This window comes from Trichechus manatus, unplaced genomic scaffold (genome assembly GCF_000243295.1).
Source record: "Trichechus manatus latirostris isolate Lorelei unplaced genomic scaffold, TriManLat1.0 scaffold00085, whole genome shotgun sequence".
NCBI classification, from domain to species: Eukaryota; Metazoa; Chordata; class Mammalia; order Sirenia; family Trichechidae; genus Trichechus; species Trichechus manatus.
The window spans coordinates 1,871,010-1,897,025 of NW_004444021.1; the positions used below are offsets into that span (position 1 = coordinate 1,871,010).

A 26,016-nucleotide genomic window follows, 5' to 3' on the forward strand; every position below is an offset into this window, starting at 1 on the left:
TTACTGAAATCCATCATGAAAAGTGTCAGCGTGCAATAATGAAAGCAAGGCAGGAAAATTTTTACTCGGTTAAGAATTCCAAAGTTGCAGATGGTGTGAGAGTTCCAATCTCTTTGCATTTAGATTTTTACCATGTGTCCACCAGAAGATTTAAAACACCAGCACCCTTCGTCTCACTCTTGGCTGCACTCAAGATACACTGACTCAAAGACCAAATATTTTAGTTTTTTTTTTTTTCTTTTTCTTTTAAACACTCACTGTGGGATCTTTGCCAGCCATTTTGCACTCTTCGACTTTGATTGTAGATGCTGGCCAGAAAACCTGCTCAGAAAAGAAAATAAAGGATGTATAATTTCACTCAGATATATGATAGCTCAATGCTCTTCATTTACTGCTAACAGATTTCTTTTAAGGTCCATCTATACTTATACTTGCAAAATTCTTTCTTGTTTAGTTTTATGACCTCAAGTTAATAAAGATTTTATTTAGTTTTATTATAACTATTATCTTTTAATCCTCCATCAAATTTTTCTTTAACCAAAGTCTTTCAATAATACGTGCGATTTACTAATTTGTGTAATTCTACAATAACATCATCATTAATAGAACTGTGCACTATGCAATGCATATTTTCACTTGACTGAGGGTACACTTTTTTTAACTGCTTATGTCACAAGAATTTACATTTATATTGCTATCTGGGTTTAATATTATTTTTGGTAAGCCACCCAGCCAGACTAGTAAGATTTATTTAAAATGGATCCCTAGATACTTCTAGCTAAAATAACTTGGATGATAACCAAGAAATTCCCTCTAAGAAATACTGTGCTGGTCTTCTTCTAAGTCACTATCATCTGACTTAAGTCTGGCAATAATGATTTTTTTTTGTTAGCCATTGTTTAAAAGGTAAATACAGAAGTCTCTTTGTTGTAATAAATTGATAGTTAATTTATTTTTTCACTCCAGTGAAACTTATCTTACTTCCGTGTTGTGCAATAAAATGATAAATATAGGCCACACTTATTAAAAGACAGTGCATTTAACAAATGTGCTCCTTTCAAGCCTTCCTTTTATCTGCTCATTTTTTCCATGCTATACTCCATGTTCCTGTTTTTCCCTTTACATATATACACATGGAGTCCTTAAGTGGTGCAAACATTTAACATGCCTGGATGGTAACCGAAAGGTTGGAGGTTAGAATCCACCCAGACGTGCCTTAGAAGAAAGGCCTGGCAATCTACTTCTGAAAAATCAGCAATTGAAAACCCTATGGAGCACAGTTCTACTCTGACACACATGGGGTCACCATGAATTGGAACTGACTTGAGAGCAACTGGTTTATACATACACAAAGGAAGCGTTTTCTCATTTAGCTATAGGTTTTGGATTGTTAGAAACTATGAAATTAGACAGGGAGAACTGGACTGATTATATATTCAGTCCATGAAATAAGTACCAACTTCCAACTATTTATTGACATGTGGCCAGTATTTTCTATTGTTGGCCAAAGGAAATTATATTGTTTTTCATTGTGATTTAAATGTTTATAGAAAAAGACATCTACAGATCAACATTGTACTCATAAAAATGATAAACTTACACTCAAAGGTTCTTGACTTATATTGTTAATATTCAAGGAAAGAATGTGATCTTTGCTGCCCACATATATCCGGTCCTGATCTTCATCCATTAATAATATCCTGTAGTCTAAAGGGTGGTGGGATAGGCTGAAATATTCAGAGGTCTTTGTTTCCCGCAGTTCTGAAATAGTGAACAGCACAAATGAGAATAGAGCATCGGGGTTCTATGATTCTATTATTTTTAATGAAAAATCTTACAGGAATATTTACAAAAAAAAGGTCGAGAAAAATATCTCCCCTACAATAATATATCAATTTAAAAATAGTTATGTTAGTGAAAAATTTTATTCATTGCCTCTATGTTGAGATAAAACAAATAAATCAATAAATGCAATCTTAAAGCTTATGATTACACTATGTGATTGCAAAAAATATTCACATTTGTAAGAATCTCAACTCAGTTTTATTACTGGATGTCATCAGCTCAAAAATTAATTAAAAGTTAACCAAAAAAAGATAGTGAACAGCTTGAACAAAAGTAATAGCAATGTGTAAATGTCTCCCTAGCCTCTTTGTTGCTGTTGTTGCGTGCCATCAAGTGGGTTCCGACTCGTAGTGACCCGTTGTACAACACAACGAAACATCCTGCATCGTCTTCACAATCCTTGCTATGTTCGAGCCCACTGCTGCAGCCTCTGTGTCGGTCCATCTCCTTGAGGGTCTTCCTCTTTTTCGCTGACCCTCTGTTAATGGTTTATGCTTGGACTCAACAAATTCATCATTTTAGAATTGTTAATTTCTATTCTAAATATTTACTTTATTCCACAACATAATTCTAACTAGTCAAATATATTTTTCTATAAATTACTTGAAAATAAATCATCTTTTTCCATTTAATCTCATTCAGAAGGCAATGTCAGTTAAATAACGGTGTATCCATGCCTGTATCAAAGTGAAAAATCTGAATTTTCAGATTTTCTGAATCTTCAGATTTTCCGTACCTCGATGTTCAATGACTCACGTTCATTACCTTCTTTACACTGAATATGTGCCTGGGTATCTGACCTTTGGAGTCAACGACTGTCTCATGACAATAAAAAAGATCAATAACCATTATGGAAGATTCAATTTTCTTCCCAGTCAAAATGCTCCTTTGTAGAATTTAAGACTTTTCAAAAGCAAGCGGTTCAGATTTCTTTTTGCTTTTGATTATGATCTTAACAGAGTGTCAAACTATGAAAGAGTCTGCTTTCTGGGATTACTATTTCAATGATGAACTACTTTTAAATTAAAAAAAATTGAATTATAATTATTTCTAGAAATTCTGGCGAGGCTGCAGTTTGACTTAAACCAAAATCGAAAATTGTAAGAGTGTTTACAGAAAGCCATGAACTATATTCTGTCAACATTTGGGTCATATCCCATATTGGACAATAGAGAAGTCACAATTTTGATTTGTTTTCTGGGCACATTAGTTCAGAATGCCTGCCATAAGGTCCTTCAGGTACTTTTATCCTGTAATCTGAAAATACCATGAAAATAGTGTAGGAGTTAAGAATACTGCTTGTAGGGTCGCTATGAGTCGGAATCGACTCGACAGCAAAGGATTTGTTTTTTTTTTTTTGGTTTTGGTTAGTATTACAGTTGTTAAGTTTAATCATTAATAAGAGAGACATGTGAATTTAGGTAAAGTAGAAACATTTTTTTTTCCTACATTTTCTTTTTTATTTTAAACTTAAGGGACTGATTCTATAAAATTACTAATGCATGAAATTTTAGAAAACATAGTCTGTGATGTACTGTCCATACAACAACATTAACTTGTAGGATTTTTTATATTGAAGAAACCATTAATAAGCTAGAAAAAATATTTTTTGAAGAAGCATGAGAAGTAAAATCATGAGAGGAGACACTGAACTAATCCTGGAAGTTCTCCATACTGGGCTACTTCCGTTACATGAGATTTAAAAAAAGTTGTTTTTTTTCAGGCATCTTGAATCAAAATTTTTGTTTTCTGTGTTGGAACCCCACACCGACTGATACAACTTCAGTGTCCACAGGCCCCATCTCCTCACCGTTCTGCCCTGGCTTGTTTAGTTCAGGTGTTTCTAGTGACCATTCTTTTACCTTTTTCCCTTCTTCTCCTAAACTACATTGAAATGAAACTAAGAGTATGATCTTATCTGGGACAATAGTTCCAAATGAAATTGACTTGCAAGTAACAACGGCAGTTCTCTTCTTTACCTGTTTCATTAGAAACAAATTGATTCCTTGCATTCATTCAAATACCAGAAGGAGCAGTAACTGTGTCAACATTAAGATCTTTCTGGTCCAAGAATTTTATCTATTTCTTTGAGCCATAAAGCTATCTTCAAATTTAATTACCTGTAGGTCATTGACAGTTGACAGCTGTTAACCAAGGAAGATTTACTTTAGAAGTGCCCTTGTTATGATAGAAGCCCAGACTATTTTGTTTAAAAGCTATTTAAATTGCTGCTAGTAGGCATAATTGAAACTTGGGGCTTGGGAGGAGGAGGGAGAGACTTGTTTTTAAGAATAAAAAGATGAGTTCAAAGCAATGAGAGTTTCAACTATAAAAAGAATGACCTGAGAATCCATCATTTTGGTTTAATGTAGATCCAACTAAAGTCATTGAATGATTTAATAATTTGCCCAGAATGAGAAAAAGGGACTGAATTAATGATTTGGCTACAGTTATCAAAGGGAAACCAGTTACTGATTCCTCTTCTAAACAAGTCAGAGTGGCACTGTCCTTCATTTCTTTTATCTTAATACTATGTCATCCTTTTTACAACATCAGAGATACAGTTAGTTGTGTTGTTTCTCAGGACATGCTCAACTGATTGAGGAGGACCTTGGCTGAAAGTTATTAGAAAATGCAGTGACCCCAGAAAGGGCAGAATAAGTCTCTGAGTCCCTATGAAAATCTCCTGGGAAGCAGCATTAAAAAAAAAAAAAAAAAGAAAAACTTCTTACTGCATGATTCTATCCTGAAATCCACATTATTGTAGAACTCCGTCTCCATAATGGAAAATTATTATAATGCCTTCGAGGTTCTCTGAGGGAAAATTTGCAGTGCAGTATGCTTACCTGAAATTCATGAATTCACACGGTCTTTTCTTTGTAATGGAAACCATGGAATGGAATGTAATGGAATTTAACCAAGGCTAGAAGAACAAAAGGTTTCCCAAAAATGTAAATCCTAGTAATATAAGCTTCAAAGAAGCCCTGGTGGCACAGTGGTTAAAGCACTCGGCTGCTAACTGAAAGTTCATTGGTTCGAACCCACCAGCCGCTCCACAGGAGGAAGATGTGGCAGCCTGTTTCTGTAAAGATTTACAGCCTTAGAAACGCCATGGGCAGTTCTACTCTGTCCTATAGGATTGCTATGAGTCAGAATCAACTTGACAGCGGGTGGAGGACGGGATGATATATGCTTCTAGGTCTAATATAGTTAATATATTGATATAGCAATCACAACATAGCTTAATATACAGTAATATATTCTGTCTATAAATAACACTCTATCCCTTTTTTCTCTGTTAAACCAGTCAGCTATCTTAACTTTTCTGAGGCGACTAAATCAGTAAGAACCTGATTCATGTGTTCAGAAATTTGATCTCAGTCGAGGAGAGTGAAGAGACTAAGGTTCCATTTTATAAATAATATATACCTGTTAAACTACACAGTTGGGGAACTCATTCACTCAAAACACTATATTATCTTTGACCTCTTATAAAATATGAGCAAAAGGTGAGTTGGTTGAAAATCAATTCCCAGGAGTCTCTCTTTTTAGAAGAATATGCAGTGGTGACTTATTTTAAAGCCCATAATGTGTTATTAGTTTATTTATTCAATACATATTTATTGAGCTCTTATCCAAGTTTAGACACTTTGTTAGAATGAGCAGAGGACACAAATATGCAGAAACCACACCTTTATGACAATTAGAACTTTCATCTGACATTCTATTATTTGTCTGGCTAGCTACCAGCACATTCCCTTCATCATAAACTTCAGCTCTCCCTCAGGCAGAATAAGCATCTACCAATTTCAAAGTAAATCCTTAGGATACCTTTTACTTCAGCGATAACTCTACTGACAGGATAATTTCCTCTCCTGCATGTCTTATCTCAAAAGAATTTTAAGTAACTTGTGGTTTTTAATGACCTATCCATAGCCTTTTTTTTCTCCCTTAGGCTCACAGTTTTGAAATTGGGTTAGAGACCAGACTTTCCCTGTCCCTTCAGGAAAAAAAGGCAGATTAAGACAAAAGCAGTGAAACTTCAGCTGACTGAATGACAAATGTTCCTAATTCCCATCGCAAACAGAGGCCAGAGGCATGTTGCTAAAAATCACACTTGCTCATAATAACCCCAAAGAGCTACCAATTGTGAGTTTACTAGTAATAGGAACTATTCTTGGTGCTTTATAAAATTATTTCATTTAACTCTCATTCGAAGCCTCTGTGGTAGTCTTAATATTATTCCTATTTCACACATAAAGAAACTAAGATTCAGTGAAGTTGAGTAATCTAACCAAGGTCACACAGTAATGGTTGGAAGATCCTAGCGCTGAGGTTCAAAGCAGGATGTTTCTTAATCCGTGAATTGAATAGGATGCCCTCTTTTCTAATTAGACAGATAAATTCAGCACTTATTTGTTGGGTTCCCACCATGTTCTTGCCTTGTAGATGACTCTGTGCAGTATAAGAAATGCCTCAGCCTCTTGAATTTTCTTTGCTGATTGGGGGGCAGGGGAGGGAACACACTCCAAACAACTTGAGATTAATCAAATTCTCAGTAATGCTGTTCTCACTACATGAAGTGGGATCCAAGAGTTAGAAATAGCTTCAGGCAGAAGGTAGAAGGCTCCACTTTTTCTGTTCTTTGATGGGTGGGAATGATTAGCTAAATGGAAGCAAAATGCCAAATAGATGAAAGAAGGAATGAGGGAAACAGCTCTATTCAGTAAGCCTGACCAAACAAGGGCAGCCGGGAATAACAGAATGTATCTCCCGGTCATTGCCTGGGACGGAATATTGGCAAACATGCGGGAGCCTTTAAGGAGGACTCCTTAAGGATGACTCTGATTCTGGTTTGCCCCAGACAGCTCCAGTTTACGCCTGTTTTCTCAGCATAATTACCAAACTGCCCTCCATTCACTCTCAAGACATTCTACTTTTAAGTTCACTTTTCTTAATTGTCTCAAATGTCTTTCCATTACTTTTAAGAAAAAGTCCAAACTTCTTAACAGGGTCTTCAAGGCCCGCGATGATTCGGCTCCAGATTACCTCACTAGAAATCTCTCTTATCACTATTTTGCTATTTTATTTGTGTTCTCACCCCTCTGGCCCTTTTTGACAATTTCAAACTCGACTGGATCCTCTTAGCCTCAAGATCTTTGTACAAATTATTCCTCCAGCCTACAACATTAGTCTTGCCTTTTTCTCACTCTTACTGTTAACTCTAGCAGTGGTTTCAATGTAATTTAAGTTGGACTCCTTCATAAAAGCTTCCTTGATCCTCTAGATTGGGTCAGGCCTCAGGTCTGCTGATATGTGCTCATTTCCATTTGTAGTTTTCTCTTTTCTTGAAGGCTGCCTGCAATATCATTTGAAATTATCTTAAATGTCACAGGGTGAGAGGGAGGGAGAGGTAGGTGCCAGGCGGCTTCACTGTATGACTTGCTAAGACCAACCCCTACCTTCCATATAGTTTTGCTGCAGAAACTAGCTCTGAATATAAAACAAAGTCCATGATCATTCAAATTCTACCCTTTTTTCTGCTATATTGAGTTTTATGATCTGTTAATCTTAGTGAATTAAAAATTATGAGTGTGAAGCAACAAAATGAGAAAAACAAATGCCAGCAATTTTCCAAAAATTCAGACTTTCAGGAAAATAATTTGTCATTATTAAAATGTAGGGTATAGGGATTAAAAAACAAAAACACACAAAGCCCTCCAGCTTTGGAGTTAGCCCACTCAGGCTGAAGTTCTAGGTCCACTATTCTCTAATATAGGGCTCAACATGCCTCCTCCCCTACCCCTCCTTCATCCCCTCTCCCTCTCTCATCCCCTCCACCACCAGCAGCCTTGAATCTCAAATCCTTCATCTACAAAATAAAAGAATGAGATTATTTAGTAACCAGAATGATCTCTAACATTCCCTGCAGCAATAAAAATTCTATGAAAACAATGCCTTTTTCACAGTTGACAAGTATTATCTATTGTAAAATATCTGCAAAGCTAATGTAATCCTTCAATCAGTATAAATATGATAGTGAAGAAAAAAAAAGTCCTTTTGAAAATCTAACTTAGAAATATAGCCACAGTAACAAAACTATGTCTTTCTGTAAAAATGAAGCTAAACCAAAAAAACAAGACTTTTTTTTCTGCCTCTATCAAAAGCATATTCCATTTGTGGTTCAATCAAGTGGAGAATTCTGAATCTTGACTTCCTTTCCTCTAATCTTCATTTGGGAGACAAAAAAGAGACTTCAAAGACTATAGATGCCAATCTTTGGCTCCTTATATGGGAAGTGGTAACTGTAAGCTACCTCAGAATATAGAGAGTGTACAAATATGACACAATCATAGATGTTTTGAGAGGCCCTGAACTAGAAGGAAGTAACTTCTGGAAAGTAGAACCAAATCTGAACGTATTGTTAAGCTGTAGGAGGGCAGTATGGACGAGCTGAGACGGCAGGATCAACATGTTCATACTGTCAGGAAGGCCTCAAAGTGTCCACTTGAGCTGCAAACAAGAGAGATAAACTTGTGGAGGAGGAAACACTTCACCTGACACCTCCTCTCTAGACCTCTTGACGCTTCTGGAAAAGTTGTTTTGGAGCAGGGTGTTCAAGAACAGTGAGTCCAAGGAGGCTAACAGAACAACCAAAAATATGAAAACAGAAGGGGAGGGGGGAGGAGGAGGAGGATAATGCAGGTATACAACAATTGGAAAATGGTGTAAATTAGTATATCTCTAGTAAATATAATATTATGCTGTCATAATTGTTTATGAAGAATGTTTGAGATATGGAAAACATTTTTTCATGCTATTAAGTTTTAAAAGCAGGCTATAGTCAATAAGAAAACAACTGTTAAAATGTATTCACAGAAAATAAGACAGAGGAAATACTTTAAAATATTAACAGTTAATGCCCTTAGGTGGCAGAGGGGCATGAAAATTTAACGGCAAGAAGACAATATCTCAGACCAATGTTTGTGCAGTGGACAGGGGTGAGGAGCTGACATGGATGTATCACGACAGCAAAGTCCCAGAGCTGAGAGACTACACTAGACCTCCAAATTCCCTGGAGCGACCATCATCATATGGAAAGGTACTTACGGCAGCATTTAACACTTGTCTATCACAAAATTTATACTCTTTATTGATTGTCCATGCTTTCAATAAAACCTCAGATACACTGTGGCCTTCCAGTGGGGGATTTCTAATCAGCAGATTTGATCATAGCAAGAAGAGTGGGAGATTCCATATGCTGCGTGAGGCCTCTTGTCCCATCTCACCCCCATAAGTTCTCTGACACTTTATGCCACAGTTCGCTATGACATAAGTATTATGTTTATGCGGCTGGCTCTCCACAGAATAAAACTATTCTTTGGATCATATATGTGTTCAATGCTTCAACAGATAATTAATGAGCCAAGAGGCTAGGTAAAAAGATGAAGGAGCTTGGTCTCTCCCCTCAGCGTGGATAGACTGGAGTGGAGGCAGCTACATAAACAATTGCAGTACTGGAAGACGACTCAAGAAATGGAGATAGAGCAGAGGGAGCACTGAAGAATGAGGATTAAGTCTTCTTGGAAATAACAGGGGAGTCTTACCCAGAAGGAAGTGCTGACCTTATTTCTTCATTAAATAAATATTAGTTGAGCCACTATAAAGAATAAGCTAAAAATCACAGTAACACATGCACAAAGAATAGTAAAAGACAGAATAAGTGTTCAAGAGAAGGGCTACTTTAATTGGGGGGTCAGAAAAGGCTTCTGTGGAGAAAAACCATGTAAGTTGTGACCTGAAGGATGAACATGAGTTAATAAAGAGATAAACATCTTCTAGGAAGTAGACAGAGCTTGTGTAGACAGTATGAAGTGAAAGATTAAAAGAATGATTAGAAGTTTTTGGAATTGATAAAGAAGAGGATTTTGGTGGAGTGTTAAGGTGCTGAGGTGCCAGTGGAAAAAACCTGGGAATGTGCATAGCATGATCACTTACAAGTTTGTTAGAAAGCTAATTATGCTAGTGAAGAGTTCTCAAAATAGAGATAGTTTATGACACAATGTTAAGTGAATAAAATAGAATAAAAATATTTTGTACAACTAAACTATGAGAAGTCTGCATAGAAATACACATGTATAGAAAAGAGTCCTGGAAAAAATTCAAAGTGTTAACATTCTTCCTCATTATATCTTCAGTTACAAATTACAGTCTGTGATAATACTGAGGGCCCAATTTAATGTTCTGTCAGTTTAAAGAATTATAATTACTCTTTAATCAAGAATCAGACAATGCAACCTTTCTTTATAGACCTTCCTGATTTACAAATATTCCTATATAGGAGTCTGGCTGCACTGCACCTAACAAAATATTGAACTAGACAAGAAAAGAAACACCAATTATTACTAACTGGAAAACAGACACATAGTGCCAAAAATTCTCCATCTCTAGATTCCCTCAGAATGATGAAAGACCACCCACAGCTTTTAGTCAGATGAACTTATTTGGAATTTAACAACCTGGCTTCCCTAACCAACCAAAATTCTTGAACTCTGTTTCACTAGATGCACTCTTAAACCCATTTTCATTTGCTCATAGGAAGAAATATAATAAACTGCATACCATAAAGTCTTCAAATTAAAGAACCAGGCTTTATGAACAAAGAAATATTGAGATGTTTTCCTGAAGAGATAGCTATTTTATCTATACATTATTTGGTTCAGTGTGACTCATTGTTTAGCCAAGTTAATGCTTTTGGCTTCAAAACAAAGAAACAACTTTGAAGAAATGCAGAGGGCAGTGGAGACATGTTCATTTCACTTTAAGTGCATTTGTCAGTCATTCAAGGCAGAAGCTCCACCCCCCCCATCCCGTTCCTTTGCTCCTTTATTCTTGCATCTCTCTCTCCCTGACACTGTCTGAAATACAAGGTCAGTGACTCTGCAGTGCTGAGCCGCTGGAGAGGAGATTTAAACAGAGTCTTTGGGAGTGTGCCTCTCCATAGTAATAGAGCTGCTCTTTGATTCTTTTCAGGAGAAGCACAAAGGATCCCACCATGTTTCCTGCAGCTTTCAAAGCCCAAGACTCATCATATATACAATGGCTTTTCCATGTAAATGGAAGACATTTCTCTTTTCTTCATGCTAGACCAATTGTTTTTAAATTTCATGTGATGGTATTTTGAGACAGAGTGGATACAGCATCACCCAATCTTTCAAAAGACATGAGTGTTGCACTTGTTTGTCTTTGTTCTGGAAACATAATGTTTATCACTTTTCCATGCACTTCAAGGAGGACAGCCAAAATGGGATTCAAAGTTTATTTATTTTACAAAATGCTGCCACCCTCGTAGGCTAAACATTAGCCAAGACTGCCTCTTTAATTTTCAGTATACAAGTTAAAATCTTTCCATGGAAAAAAGGCATACTTAAAAGACGAAGTGACAAGTCGTTAGAAATCAAAAGTTTGACCTGATTATTAACAGCTCACAGTTGCCTTTTCAAGGTGGAGAGAATTTCATTCCACTGATTTATATCCCTTTCTATCCCCGAATCTTAAAGACAAAACATGTTTCATTAGGTAAAATGACAGGTATATATAGTTGGGATGTGTTATTTGAAGGACTTCACATTAAACAATTTAAATGACTTAGCAGGATTAACTCCAACAAGACACATTGTGCCCTAAAACCAGTAGATAGATTAAACAGGTTTCTAGTTAGGTATCTGCCTTTGGTTTCTCTTCATCAAAGAGATATACAAGTTGTAGTTCTCCAATTTTAAAACTTTGAAAGCTTTGTTACTCATAAATAATGAGTGTCAAAAGAGCTAAGATTGTCTTTTAACATCCAAGTGGAAAACTAATTCAAGTTAGTTCAATTCAAGTCCAAATATCATTTTAACCTAAAACATACAGATAATTAAAAGGAAACTCTTTTTTTTACCAAATGCATTTTCCTGGAACAAAGTCTGGCTTTTGAAGACAGAGATCCATCTTGGCTTAAATTTTGGCACTGCATCAGACTGTGTGCCTTAGGCAAATTACTTAAACTATTAGGGCCTGAATGGCCCATCTGAATGGTGGAAATAATAATGACTATCTTATGAGGCTATTGTGCTAATTGAATGAGAAAATAAGCATGAAGCACCTGGAGCATGGTAGGTATCACTCATAATTGTTAGTCTCCATGCCAAGATGAAAGTTATAATTTGAAGCAAGGTATTGGAGCAATGTCATAGCTTTTGAGCATTGCTTTGCAGTCATTTTCTGAGCCAATCCTGCTAAATAAAATCTGTGGAATTAGCTAATTTGTATTGAGCTGCAATCCATGTACAATAAAAACATTCATAATGTTTCAAAATTCTGGCAAAAATAATTTTCAAATTCTATCACAAAATAAATGTGTAGGGATTACATTAACTTTACCCAGAGTAATTTGATCTTTATCCTTGGTTTACAGTTACCTCTAAACCCTGGGAATATCCTGAGTAATTGAAGTGCCCGTGTTATCTATAGGCCTCCAGAGCAGACCTAACAGATTATGCTAATGAGGTGATTCTAGTGGGGCTGGCAAGGCCAGAAAGACCACTTCCTGAGATCAGCAGACCTTGGAGGAGGTAGGCTGATTCAATGAATCATGATTACATAATGAGACCTCAAAAAGGCTCTGGACTTGGAAGCTCCACAGGCTTCCTGGTTGGTGAAAGACATCAATACACGTGAGAGGGGAGCACGTCCCTTTTTGGGACATGGAAGCACTGTATTGGGAACCCACCCAGACTTTGCTCTATGTGTTTCTTCATTTGAATCCTTTTTCCTATAATAAAACTGTAATGGTAAGTGTAGCACTTTCTGTGAGTCCTGTGAGTCATTCTATCAAATTATTGAACACAAGGGAGTGATGGGAGCCAGTAGGTCAGAAGTGAGGGGACTGGGAAGCCCTAACTTTATACTTGGTATCCTGAAGCCTGTAGGTCAGAAATGAGGGCACCCAGGAGGCCCTTGAGCTTGAGCTGGCATCCTGAAGGAGTCCTGGGAAAACCCCAAATTTACAGCCAACAGGTCGGATGTGAAGGTGTTGTGTGGACTCCTAAGTTTGTGGCTGGTGTCTGAGGTCTTGGGCCACTTGGCAGCCTGGAGGTCTGTGTCTTTTAACTTGTGAGGTCTGATCTAACTCTGGGTAGTTAGGGTAGTTAGGGTAGTTAGGTAATTGTTGCATGTGCAGCTGGTGTCAGAACAAAAGTGGAACAGAGTTGAACAGAGGGGAACAGAACTGATAATAGATTGCACTGATTTGATTGATCTTTACAGTTTGGTGTGTCACTACATCAACTGCTGTTGACAAAATTTTATTTTTTCCACACAAAATGATTAAACGAATAAAAACTTTCCTTAATCTTAATCTAGTCAGCCTATCTTAAATTAATACTCACACTGCCTAACAACTACTGAGAACACAGGAAGTACATACACATTTGCTAAAAATGTTCACAAACACTGTCTCAATCTCTACAATAATCCTATTAAGTGGGTGCATTTAACAAATGAGAAAATTGAGGATGAATCTTGGCTAAGTTTTGAATGGAAATCTGTGTGACCCCCAAGCCCATGCTCTCCAGCTCTTCATGGAAGATGAGAGCACACTCAGCAGAAGGACTTGGTCTCCTTCACACTTCCCTGAATATAGCAATGGTTCTCAAATTTATTGTGCATAATGATTATGTGAGTTATTAAAAATTCATAGGAATAAAAATATTTCCTACAAGAAATACTTATTCAGAGATTCTGCTCAGCTGTGTCTCCTGAGCACACCAAGTTTGTAGTCTCAGGGCCACTGCCAAGGAGATTAACCTAGATAGCAAAGCAGTTAAGAGCTTGGCTGCTAGCCAAAAGGTCAGCAGTTCAAATCCACCAGCTGCTCCTTGGAAACCCTATGGGGCAGTTCCACTCTGTCCTATAGGGTCTCTATGAGTGGAAATCGACTCGATGGCAATGGGTTTTGGTTTTCTTCCCAAGGTTGCCTCCTTCTTATAATTCAGATTTCAACTGTTACCTACTCAGACATCCGTGCCCACCTTACCTAAAGCAGCTACTACTCCCATATAATTCCCCACACCATAACACTATTTTATTATTGTCAAAGCTTTAAAATTATTTCTGGCCTTAGGGCTCAAATTTATTTTAAATATTATGCACCTTGGGTAGAATTAATATTCGTGTGCAGCTAGTAGAATGTCTTTTGGAGAGTATGTATTTATGTGCTAATTTTTAACTTGATTTTTATTTGAAACCATCTGCCAAATAAAGAACTCAAGATTCTCCAAAAGATTAACTTTTTTCCCCCACAAAGCTCTTTGAAGATCAGTGACAATTTACACTTTTGTCTGCTTCTCTTTCCACAAAGAATTTGGAAGAGTCTCAAAAATGTGTAAGTTGGAAATAGTGCAGAGGGCCAGAAGCCCTGCACACAGCTCCCTCTCCCCAGTTCACTGTTTACAGAGCCTGTTACGCACTACTCATACCCATTTTTACTCCCAGTTTATGAGAGTTTCTTGATCCCTACTATTCTCTCACATAGACCTAAAGCTATGGTGAGCAAAAACTGTGAGGAAGTTTGAAAATGGTAGAAAAAGGTAACAATTTCTATAAAGCTATTGCTATTGAGTGGATTCTGATTCATAGCAATCCAATAGGACAGAGTAGAACTGCCACATAGCATTTCCAAGGCTGTAAATCTTTATGGAAGTCGACTGTCACATCTTTCTCCTGGTGGTGACTGGTGCGCTCGAACTGCTGACCTTTCAGTTCGTGGTCAAGTGCTTAACCGCTGCACCACCAGGGCTTCTAATTATTTCCATAGGTACTAGGAATTTGACTATACCCACCGTGCATCTTTAACATTTGCGTGTGTGTGTGTTTTCCAATACACGTTTTTGAGTAATTAGTAGTTGGGAGTCACTACATCAACTGCTGTTGACAATACTAAAATAAATAAATAAAAAAACATACTTTCAAGAAACCGACAATCTGCAAGGAGAGATAAAGTATGTCCACAGTAATATTATACAAGGCAATATATGTCTGTAAGAGAGTCACAGAATGGCACTGGCATCCATCATCCAACCCATAAACCAGGAAATCATTCTCAAGTCCCCCCGTCACAGCCAATCAATCACTTGCTGAGTCTTGCTGATTTTACCTCTTAAAAGTCTCTCAAATATGTCATTTCTTCTCCATCTCCCTCTACCACTTTTTAATTCCAGACACCTGTCATGTCATCTCTGACTGGAAAATTGCATGAGCCTCCTAACTGCACTTTCTACCTGTAGCCTTACTCTTTGTTCAAATATTTATTGAATGTTAGAAAAACATGGGGCACTATGGGACAGTCTGTGTCCTGGGAGCTAGGAATACAAAGACCCAGACTCTGCTGTACAAGCCAAGTGTAATTCCCACATCAGCGTCACACTTATACCTGAGCTCACTACCATCCAAAAGCTAAACATGATCACGTCTCTCACACACATCACCCTAGATAGATATGTATGCTATATGGTTGTAGGAAGGCATACGGGAGAGCATGAGTGTGCATATATATGTATATTTGTGGCTATGTGTATATACATGTTTGTATATGCTGCATATATATTCACATATACAATAAAGCACATAAGGAGCACAGTTATGGATACTTTTTAGACAACTCAAACACCTCATGGGATTGATTTACTGGGTTTGAAGGCTCACGACCATAGTCTCATGGGACAACTAGGTCAATTGGCATAATTTAGTTCATAAAGGTAATGTTCTACAACCTAGTTTGGTGAGTAGTGTCTGGAGACTTAAAAGCTTGCAAGTGGCCATCTAAAATACAACTATTGGTCTCTTCCCATCTGGAGCAAAGGAGAGTGAAGGAAACCAGAGACTCAAGGAAGAAATTAGTCCACAGGACTAATGGCCCACTTGGACCACAGCTGCTTCTAGCCTGAGACCAGAAGAACTAGATGGTGCTCGGCTACCATTACGGACCATTCTAACCAGGGGCACAATAGAAGGTTACTGTTAGAAGGGGAGAAAAATGTAGAACAAAACTCAAATTCATAAAAAAGACCAGCCTTAGCGGACTGATAGAGACTAGAGGAACCCCTGAGACTATCACCCTGAGATATCCTTTTAACCTGGAAAGGAAACCAGTCCCAGAGGTCACCTTTCAGCCAAATAATAGATTGGCCTATAAAATAAACAAGAACACGCGAGATTAATGTGTTCCTTTAAACAGTCAACTGCGTGAGACCAAACGGTCAGCTTTTACACAAAAGCAAAGATGAGAAGGCAAGGAGGGTCAGGGAAACTGGGATGGAATGGAAACAGGGCAGGCAGAGTAGAAACGGTGAGAGTGCTGACAATTGCGAGGATTGGAACCAATATCATGGAACAATTTGTGTATGAATTGTTGAATGGGAATCTAATTTGCTGTGTAAATTTTCACCTGAAACACAATAACGTATTTTTTAAAGAAAGAAAGAAAACTACTCCAAGCAATGTTTCCTTTGGATTTTGTATCAGACTGTTTAGTCTCACATATGAACTTGAAGCTCTAATTTTTGATCTTTGGAAACTCATGTACTCTCTTCTTTAAAACCCTCCATCTATAAAATGAGTGCACTAGTAAATTGCCTCCTCCCATACCCTGGTGGTGCAGTGGTTAAGAGCTATGGCTACTAACCAAAAGGTCAGCAGTTTGAATGCACCAGCCACTCCTTGGAAACCCCATGGGGCAGTTCTGCTCTGCCTATAGGGTCGCTTTGAGTTGGAATTGACTCGACAGTAACGGGGTTTCTACCTAGTTAGTATATGAAAGTGCATAAAATCTAGGGTTTTGAAAAGCAGTATTTTTAAGATGATGGCTTTACTACCTTCACGTCTCCATATCCTGGCATTAAATAGCACTCAAGTTCTTGTCATGGGGCACCATGCTCCACCCTGCCAAACTTTCTTAACACATTTGAAAGGAAAAAAAAAAGGCTTCTTTAAATAAAGATAAAACAACTTCCTAGATGGTGCAAACGGTTAAGGGCTGGACTACTACTTGAAAGGCTGGAGGTCCAAACCCACCCAGAGATACCTCAGAAGTAAGGCCTGGAAATCTGCTTCTGAAAGGTGACAGCCTTGAAAACCCTATGGAGTGCAGTTCTGCTTTGCACACTTGGAGTCGCCATGAGTTGGAATGGACTCTATGGCAACTAACAACAACAACTTCCTAAGCCCATCCCTTTAATCCCTTTTGGTGCTTTCGTTCTTCAAATGATTTCTACTTTCTCTATTCCTCTATTAAATACACTTAGAAAAAAACTGAAAATACTCCAAGTCTAAAACTTTTTTCAAAATAAACATTCTTTCTTCCTAGTACCATTTTTTAATCTTCTTTCAATTTAGTGGATTTTTCTTTACATGTAATTTATACAGCCTATATATTTCATAGAAGATAATATTCTCATTCCATTTTTAAAATTGTCAATCTATGATGGGTCCATTCCTGATTTTTTTTTTTTTTTTTTAGAAACTAGAACAAGGAATTCTTTTTCTAACTCTGGGAGCCCTCTCTTGAAACTGAACACAGTCACAGTCATGGTGAGATGATAAGATCCCTCATAAACCCACTTCAACACCCTTTACCCATCACGTTTCACTGCAACACATGTTTTTTTAACTCAAGAGATCTTCCTGCCTCTTTAGTTCAGTTTTTGAATGTCATACGAAACATCATTGTGCAGCTGTTTCTAAATTTAGCCTTAAGTATGTCTATCCAATTCTACCATGAGTGGATAATTGCTTAATCTGCTACAGTTGCTGTTCTGCATGAAAAATAATAAAAGAATCTTACCTAGCCTTCATTTTGTATCTTATATAAACAGCTTTACCACCTATAATCCAAAACCATAGGAGAAATAGCAAGACTAAATTTTTTAGTAATGTTGGCAATTAAAGAACTTTTATGCTTTTGCTGAGTAGGTATATAAAAAAATGAATTATCACTTCAGAAAAAATACTTTTACCTGATTTTAAAGCCTTAATATTTGGTTTCTAAACGAATAGACTACATGATACTTTTACCAAGATCTCTACTTCATGCTTAAGAAAAAGTCATATGCATACAAATATATTTTCTTAAAGATGGATGCTACTGAATGTAGTAGATAATAATGTACCTGTAACATATTTTCAGAGAAAGAAAAAAAAAAAAACAGAAACAAAAAAAACACTCTAAGTGAGGGTACAGGGTACTCTCTATCCCAGCTGGTGCAAATGTAAGTTGGTATTTATAGGTATATAATATACCTGGAATGCAGGTATAATTATAGATCTAAATGTGAAAAAATATACAACAAAACTCCTAGAGGATAATATAGGAGATTCTATTTATGGCCTTGGAGTAGTAAAGAGTTCTTAAATAGGTCAAAAAATGATAAACCATAAAAAAAGACTGATAAATTGAAATACATTAAACCATGGAACTTCTGTTTATGCAAAGACATAATTGTTTGAAAAACGAGCTAAAGAATGGGAGAAATATATGAAACACATATAACCTATAAAGAATTCATAGCCAGAATACATAAAGAACCCTAGATATCAATAAGAAAACAAACTGAAGTGAACATCATAAAAGAAGATATTCAAATGACCAATAATCACAACAAAAAGTACTCAGACTCATTAATAATGTAAAGAATACAAATTAAAGCCCTGAGACACCACTCTATAGCCAGTAGATTTGCTAAAAATTAAATTAATTAATTAATTAAAAATAAAGATGATCATTTCCAAGAGTTGACAAGCATATAGAACACCTGGAATTCTCATATACTGCTGGAAATAATATACATCTGTATAACCATTTTGGGAAGTGGTTTGGATTTATCTGTTTAATTTGAACATATGTATACTATTGTTGTTGTTAGGCACCATCAAGCTGGTTCCAACTCATAATGACCCTATATAGAACAGAACAAAACATTGCCTGATCCTGCACCATCCTCACAATCACTGCTATGTTTGAAGCCATTGTTGTAGCCACTGTGTCAATCCATCTCAATTGATGCAGCAATTTGGTTCCTAGGTAGAATGAAGAACACCAAAGACACAAGGAAAATATTAGCCCAAGAGACAAAACGTGCCACATAAACCAGACTTCATCAGCCTTAGACCGGAAGTAGATGGTGTCTGGCTACCACCAGTGACCGCCCTGACAGGGAACACAACAGAGAGTCCCTGATGGAGCAGGAGAAAAGTGGGGTGCAGAACTCAAATTCTAGTAAAAAGACCAGACTTAATGGTCTGACTGAAATGGGAGAAATCCCAGATGACATGGGCCCTGGGGCTCTCTGTTAACCCAGATCTAAAACCATTCCTGAAGCCAACTCTTCAAACGAAGAATAGACTGGCCTGTAAGACATAAAACAATAGCTGTGAAGAGTGTGTTTCTTAGGTCAAGTAGATACTCGAGACTAAATGGGCAGCTCCTACCCGAAGGTGAGGTGAGAGGGCAGAAAGGGATAGGAGATGTTTGAATGGACACAGGAAATCCAGGGTGGAAAGGAGGAATGTGTGGTCACATTATACGGTATCAACTAGGATTACATAACAATGTGTGTATAAATTTTTGTATGAGAAACTAACTTGAGGTGTAAACTTTCACCTAAAGCACAATTAAAAAAAAAAAATGGTTCCTAGGTATAAACCTAATGTTCATAGTGGCTTTATTCATGATAGCCCCAAACTAGACATGACACAAATGTCCATCAACAAGAGAATGGATAAACAAATGATGGTATTTTCTTAAAATAGGGTACTATTCAGCAATAAAAAAGAGTAAACTACTTCCACATGTGACAACATCAATGAATCTCTCAAACAAAATATTAAGTAAAATAAGTCAGATTGAAAATCAAATGTAGTATACAATTCCATTTATATAAACTTTCAAAACAGGCAAAACTAATCTTAGAAGGTCTTAGAAGGCAGAATAGTGGAGATCCACGGAAAAGGGAGGCAATAGTTACTGAGAGATACAATAGGGTTTCCAACATACTTTTCAGCTGGGGTGGTAGTTACACACTTACGTTCTCTTTGTAATAACTCACAGGGAGATGTGTATTTATGATTTTTGTACTTTTCTGAATCTGTGTTTGATTTGTTGAAAATTATATTTAAAAAAATTCGGGTATTCAAATCTACAATTGCATAATATCTGAATGAGTGTGTATTAGTTTCTTGTGGGTGCTATAGGAAACTACCACAAATTTGGTGGCTTAAAACAACAAATTTATTCTCTCATGGTTCTGGAGGCCAGAAAGCTGAAATCAGCATCACTGGGCCAAAATCAAGGTATTGGCAGTTCTGAGCTTCCTCTTGAGGCTCTAATGGAAAACCCATTCTTTGCCTCTTTCAGCTTCTGGGGCTACCATTGTTCCTTGGCTTGTGGCCACATCACTCCAATCTCTGCCCCTGTGGTCACATTGCCTTTTCTTCTTCCATGTCAAGTATCCCTTAGAAGGACATTTGTGATTGCATTTGGGGACCTCCTGGGTAATCTAGGATAATCTCCCCCATTTTAACAGCCTACATTTAATCACATCTGCAAAGTCTATTTTGCCATCTAAGTAACAGTCACAGGTTCCAAAGATTAGGATGCGAATATCATTTGGGACATTATTCAGCCTATCATAGAGCCATTGAAAAACAAAACCAAAAAAAAAAGCAACCCAATTGCCATTGAGTCGAGCAACCCTATAGGACAGAGTAGAACTGCCCTATAGGGTTACCAAGGCTGGAAATCTTTAAAGAAGCAAACTGCCACATCTTTCTCTTGTGGAGCGGATGGTGGGTTCCAACCGCTGATCGTTTGGTTAGCAGCTAAGTGCTTTAACCAGTGTGCCACAAGGGCCCCTTTCATTGACATTAATTACTATAAATTTAGAATACAGAGAAATAACTGAGTATAAGAATCAGCTGAGAAGCCTTCATGAAGCAGGAAGGGAAAAACTGCGTTTTTATGAATTATAGCATTTGAATATGTAGAGAACAGGTAGTCATAGCACAAAATGGCCACAACAGATGCCAGGTGATTATTAAAAAAAAAAAGTTGAATGTAATCCATCATCACTATTAATAAAAACCAACTGAATTATATATGTGCCTAAAAAAGGAACATTTTCATAAAAGAGAGAATGTTAATTTTAGCTGCATTTACACATGAACGATAACAATAAAATATTAATTTTAATATGTTAAAAATATGATTAGAAGGTGCATATCCTTAATGATTTTTGTTTGTTTGGGTTTGTTTTCCTACACTTCTGAAACCTTTTATCTTCTCTAAATTCCCGTGCAGTGTTACTACGGCTGTTAATCCAAACACACTGACAGAGTGTTGCTAGGGACAAAGCATTTCATCATCTGTCTGGCACTACAGCAAGGCTCATAAACAATTTGTTGGAAGCAGAAGGACTCCTTCATTATACCCTTCAGTTGGGTCTCTGAGAGCAACCCCCGTGGGGAGTAAAGACATTCTCATATATCTGCTCTTCACATTATTGTTACATGTAGCAGCTTAATTCTTGACCTTATTGATGTCACTAGTTTGAAATGCATGTCTATCCCCTTGGTACAGTAGCTAGTGTCACTTGTTATTTGCAAATCTCTTCCAGAGAAAATGAGATTCTTTTCTGACATCCTTTAAGAGAAAATGAAACAAATGTATTGTCATAATCTCCATAATAAAAACTCAAGTCATTGTGTAATAAAAAAATGATTTTGCTCAAATTAATATTTTATGATTATAAGTGAGACATGAAAATGATCCTGAAAAATTGGTTATGTTTTTTAAATAAGGTTGTTGATAAAAACATTCTTATAATTCTGGAACATTGTATATACCTCCTCAGAAAAAATGCTCTCAGAGAAAATGACAGAAAACCTTTCCAAAGATTTTCATCTGTCCTTCTTTTGCTTAAGGTGACCTTCAGAGCAGACTTCACATGAATTTTTATAAGAAAACATTTTATGGGTTTGCATGCAAAGGAGAGACTTAGTATTTTTGTGATTAAGCTTTGGAAAGTAATAATTTCCCCCTGTCATCCACTCATGGATGATACTTAAGGGAATAGTGCAGGTACCTTCCAGTTAAAAAGGTCACACCCTTAGCTGGAGCAGAGTTCTGGGGCCCACTGCTGGGCCAGACATGAACCACTTAGTTGCTGGATCCTGAATGAACCCCAGGTTCTTGGGCAGAGCTGAGGTGACCAAGGTGAGTGGGAAAGGTGTCATTCAGGGTTTCTCAATATTTGACTATCAGTACAGGTATACTGGGGCTGACTGGCTGCATAGCAGGCCCGTAGCCATTGAATTTATGGGTGTCCGATACCTGTGTTCTTTTATATCTTCAAGGGGAGGATGTTTATCCAACAATTAAACCCAGTTACATTATGGCTATTACACACCTATTACTGATCTAACATAATATCTACTTGAAAGACCAACTTCCATATGTTTTCTACCAATAACAATATATTCTATTTTTGCATTTTATTACTATAGTGGTTTGAAATTTTTGGAATGTGACCTACTGATAAAACAACATTGTTTCTGTATATAGATATAAGACAAGACACAACCAGATTCTTGGGAAAAAATAAAAACTGAGAGTGTCTTAGAAGCCTATCACTATCGCATTGTCTGTTATGTGTACTGCATGGGGCATTTATAATTCTTTTGAACTTCCCTTGTCAATTATATTTCTTTATATTAGAATTATAATGACAAAAAATGTGATAATCTTGTATTTATAACTGGCATTTACCTAGTCTTTACATGTTTATGGATAAGTTCATTTAATCTTCATAATAACCGTATCAGTAGAGAGACTATATAATTTATCATCCAAAATGGGACATGTTTGAGAGTGAAAGGGGGAAATAATAATAATTACACCAAGAAAACTGGCATAAATGGGGACTATCCTTGGCAAACTAAGATGGATCACTCTACACATGAGAATTGTTTTTATCTTAATATATAGTTGAGTAAACAGAGGCAAGGAAGGTTAAATAACATGCTCACATTTACATAATCTAGTAAGTGGCTGAACCAGCTGGGCTCCCTGGGTAGTCTGACTCCAAAACCCTTGCTCTTGAGATTACAACAATGGGAACCTCACAGCCTTCGTTAACTGATAGTGATAAAAGGAGGCTGCAATTTTAACAATTTAACTCCTTTGAAATATTCAGCTGTAACACTAGTTTGAACTAGAGAGATAACTTTTTTACTTTCTGTTTATATTTCATTTCAACAGGAAGTTCTTTTAAAAAAATAACCCTTCCTCAATCACTCATGTTATGTTTTAAGTGTAGTTGACATTTATGTAGTGGTCTCATCATATATTTATATAAAAGATAAGCTTTTATGAGTTTATTTCTTGCTCTTTAAAAACAGCTAGTCTGTTTGGTAATATTTGGGTTAAACTTAATCAGATGACACAATTTTAATAGTCTTTAATAAATTATCAAAAAACAGTTTACACAGAGTCACCAAATTTAAAGTTATTATTAATTGACTAATATGTTTGTATTATTGATTGATTCATTGAAGAGCTCATTATGAACCTACAATTAAAAATTCACTGTCCTTCCAATTTTATAAAGGTGTCAGGATAACAATGGATTTGATAGATAATGTGAATTTAAAAAAATGACCCCTTTGAGGCTACATTTGGGGACATTTAGTGTTTTGTGTCCATTCTTTCCCATATATAAAAAATTAAGCGTGTCTGCTTCTGATACACAATCACTCACCGACACTTGGACAAAACAGGAACTGAATATAAATTAATAGCAAACTAACAAAATGATAACCTGGGTGGGAAGAGGATTAGCAAAAGCAGTGAGAGGTTGGCACTGCCTTGCTGCACAACATTCAAAATAACAGTGACACCCCAGTCAGAGATTTTCAAAGGACACACAACCCTCCAACAGTTGGGAATATAACTCAGAAACAGAATTTATGCTGATAAAAATGGAGTACTTTAGGCTTAGAGTTTAAAGGATTAATAAACAAAGAAGCATTGTGAATATAAATTCTTCACTGGAAAAAAAAAAGTTACAAACATTATCTTATTATCTAACCGACACTTCTATTACTAGGTAAACCTTGTCAACTTACATGAACTTGCCTCTGCTACCCAAGGAGCTAGAATTGAAAAGAAACCAGACCTGATTCTTTGTCTGGGGCAGTGATCCTGAGAGACCACAGGAAGAGTTTGCCCCTGTGCCACCAAGTATCGCAGAAATTCAAGGTGTTGTCAACCTAAAGGGTGAAAAAGCCATTCTGTTTGCCTCCCTAGAAGTTTGGAATAAAAATTACAGCCCTAAGGACTGAGCTTGAAGCAAAAATCAACATTGTTCCCATCCTCCCCTTCCTCTCCTCTTCCTCCCTCTTATTTCATTCTAACAACCACATGCCACTGGTAATGGGATGGGAGGGGCAGTGACCCAGCCCCTAATCACACAAATTTCATCAATATGTAGTAAAGAAAAATAAAATCTCTCTTTACTTCCACCTCCACCTTTCAATGAATTAATTTCCAAATTCAGTCCATTTCTGTTTCTCTTTGCCATGCTGCATGTGTGCACATGTTCTTTAAACTAGAGTCAAATTCCTGATTTGAACAGCATTTCCATGAAGAATACCTAAATACCTCAAATGATGCAGGCTTTGGTGTTTGTGACATGCTATTTTAAATGGGAGCCCTGGTGGCACAGTGGTTAAGAACCCAGCTGCTAATCAAAAGGTCTATAGTTTGAATCCACCAGCTGCTCCTTGGAAACTGTATGGGGCATTTCTACTCTGTCCTATACAGTCACTAGCAGTCTGAATCAACTGGACAGCAATGGGTTTGATTTTGGTTTTGGTTCTTAAATGAAGGGAATTTGAATTCTCAGGACTCATTCATGTATACTATATCTCAAACCCAAAAAATTAACTAACAAAACAGTAAGTTTAACGTAAATATCTAGCAATTTAAAAAAAAGAAAGGAAAAGACCAAAAACAAAACAAAATGAAAAACAATGCCTAAACTGCATGATTCATTGCTAAGTTAGCCAGCACATCTGAGAAGTGCTTATCTTTAAATAAAACAGTTGCCAGTGGTGGGTTAACTTTTTGGCATTGCTTGCCAGGATTAAAAAAAAAAAAAAAAAAAACTGTTGAATTGGCGTATGTTTTGCTGTGTATATTCTCAACACAATAAATAAAAAAAAAAAAAAAAAAAAAATTGGTAGCCATAACCTAAAAAAAAATTCTATACTCATCAAAGAATACTTTATTAAAAACCAATTTTAATATCATATTCTTATGAACCTTTAGATCCATCAAAATTATTTTCTAAATAGCGTAGCTAGCTCTTTCATTTATTTATACCCCTGAAAACCTGACAGTAATGTAAAGGAAAATATTTTGACCAGGTCAATCATAACTTGGAGCCAGCATGAACAATAGCCATGTAAAAGAACTAAAAAGTCCATGTTGACCAAGCAAACTAAGAATTTTTACTAGCTCAAAAGTTTGCTAAAAAGCAGTGTCTTTAATGCATGACATGTTTGCTAGTGGGTTGTTATTACATGTGATGTTTTTAAATATGGCAAAGGATATTCTCGTGTGTACAAAGTGGAAAACTGAATCAAGTAGTTTGCTAATATTTTTTTCTCCTCCAAAACTTCTATAATGTTCATATACTTTACAGTGCGAGTGAATTTCATGGTGGAAAGTTTTGTTGTATTATCTACGTAATTGCTTTAATTGCAGCTTAAGTGTTTTGTATCTCTAAAGGACTCAACAAGCCTTAGAGTATGGACATATTGAAGATTCCACCAGGTGCTTGCTAGCCCAGATGATGTAAATTCCTAAAGCTACTTGTATATGAGGAAGGATTTCAGGAGAGTTTTACAAGAACAGGTATCCTGGACTCCACTATAAACTGTTGGATATCAATTTCTTTTGGTGGGGCTCAAAAATGTATATTCCTAAAAAAAAAAAAAGAATCTTCCCAACAATACTGATGTGCAAGCAGGTTTGAGAGACACTGATTTGTATCATGACAGCACAAAGATGTCTGC

The 26,016-nt window shown here is 36.6% G+C and overlaps 1 protein-coding gene across 2 annotated transcripts in view; it reads right to left on the reverse strand.

Moving 5' to 3' along the window:
• SEMA3C (semaphorin 3C) overlaps positions 1 to 26,016 on the reverse strand; it is a 194,911-nt gene that overhangs the window by 98,834 nt on the left and 70,061 nt on the right. For both annotated transcript variants that reach the window (XM_004381469.1, XM_023736040.1), the window contains 2 exons: positions 1,601 to 1,761; positions 259 to 321 (listed from right to left, as the gene is read on the reverse strand). In XM_004381469.1, coding sequence (XP_004381526.1) covers positions 259 to 321; positions 1,601 to 1,761 — 224 coding nt within the window. The remainder of the gene's footprint in view (positions 1 to 258; positions 322 to 1,600; positions 1,762 to 26,016) is intronic.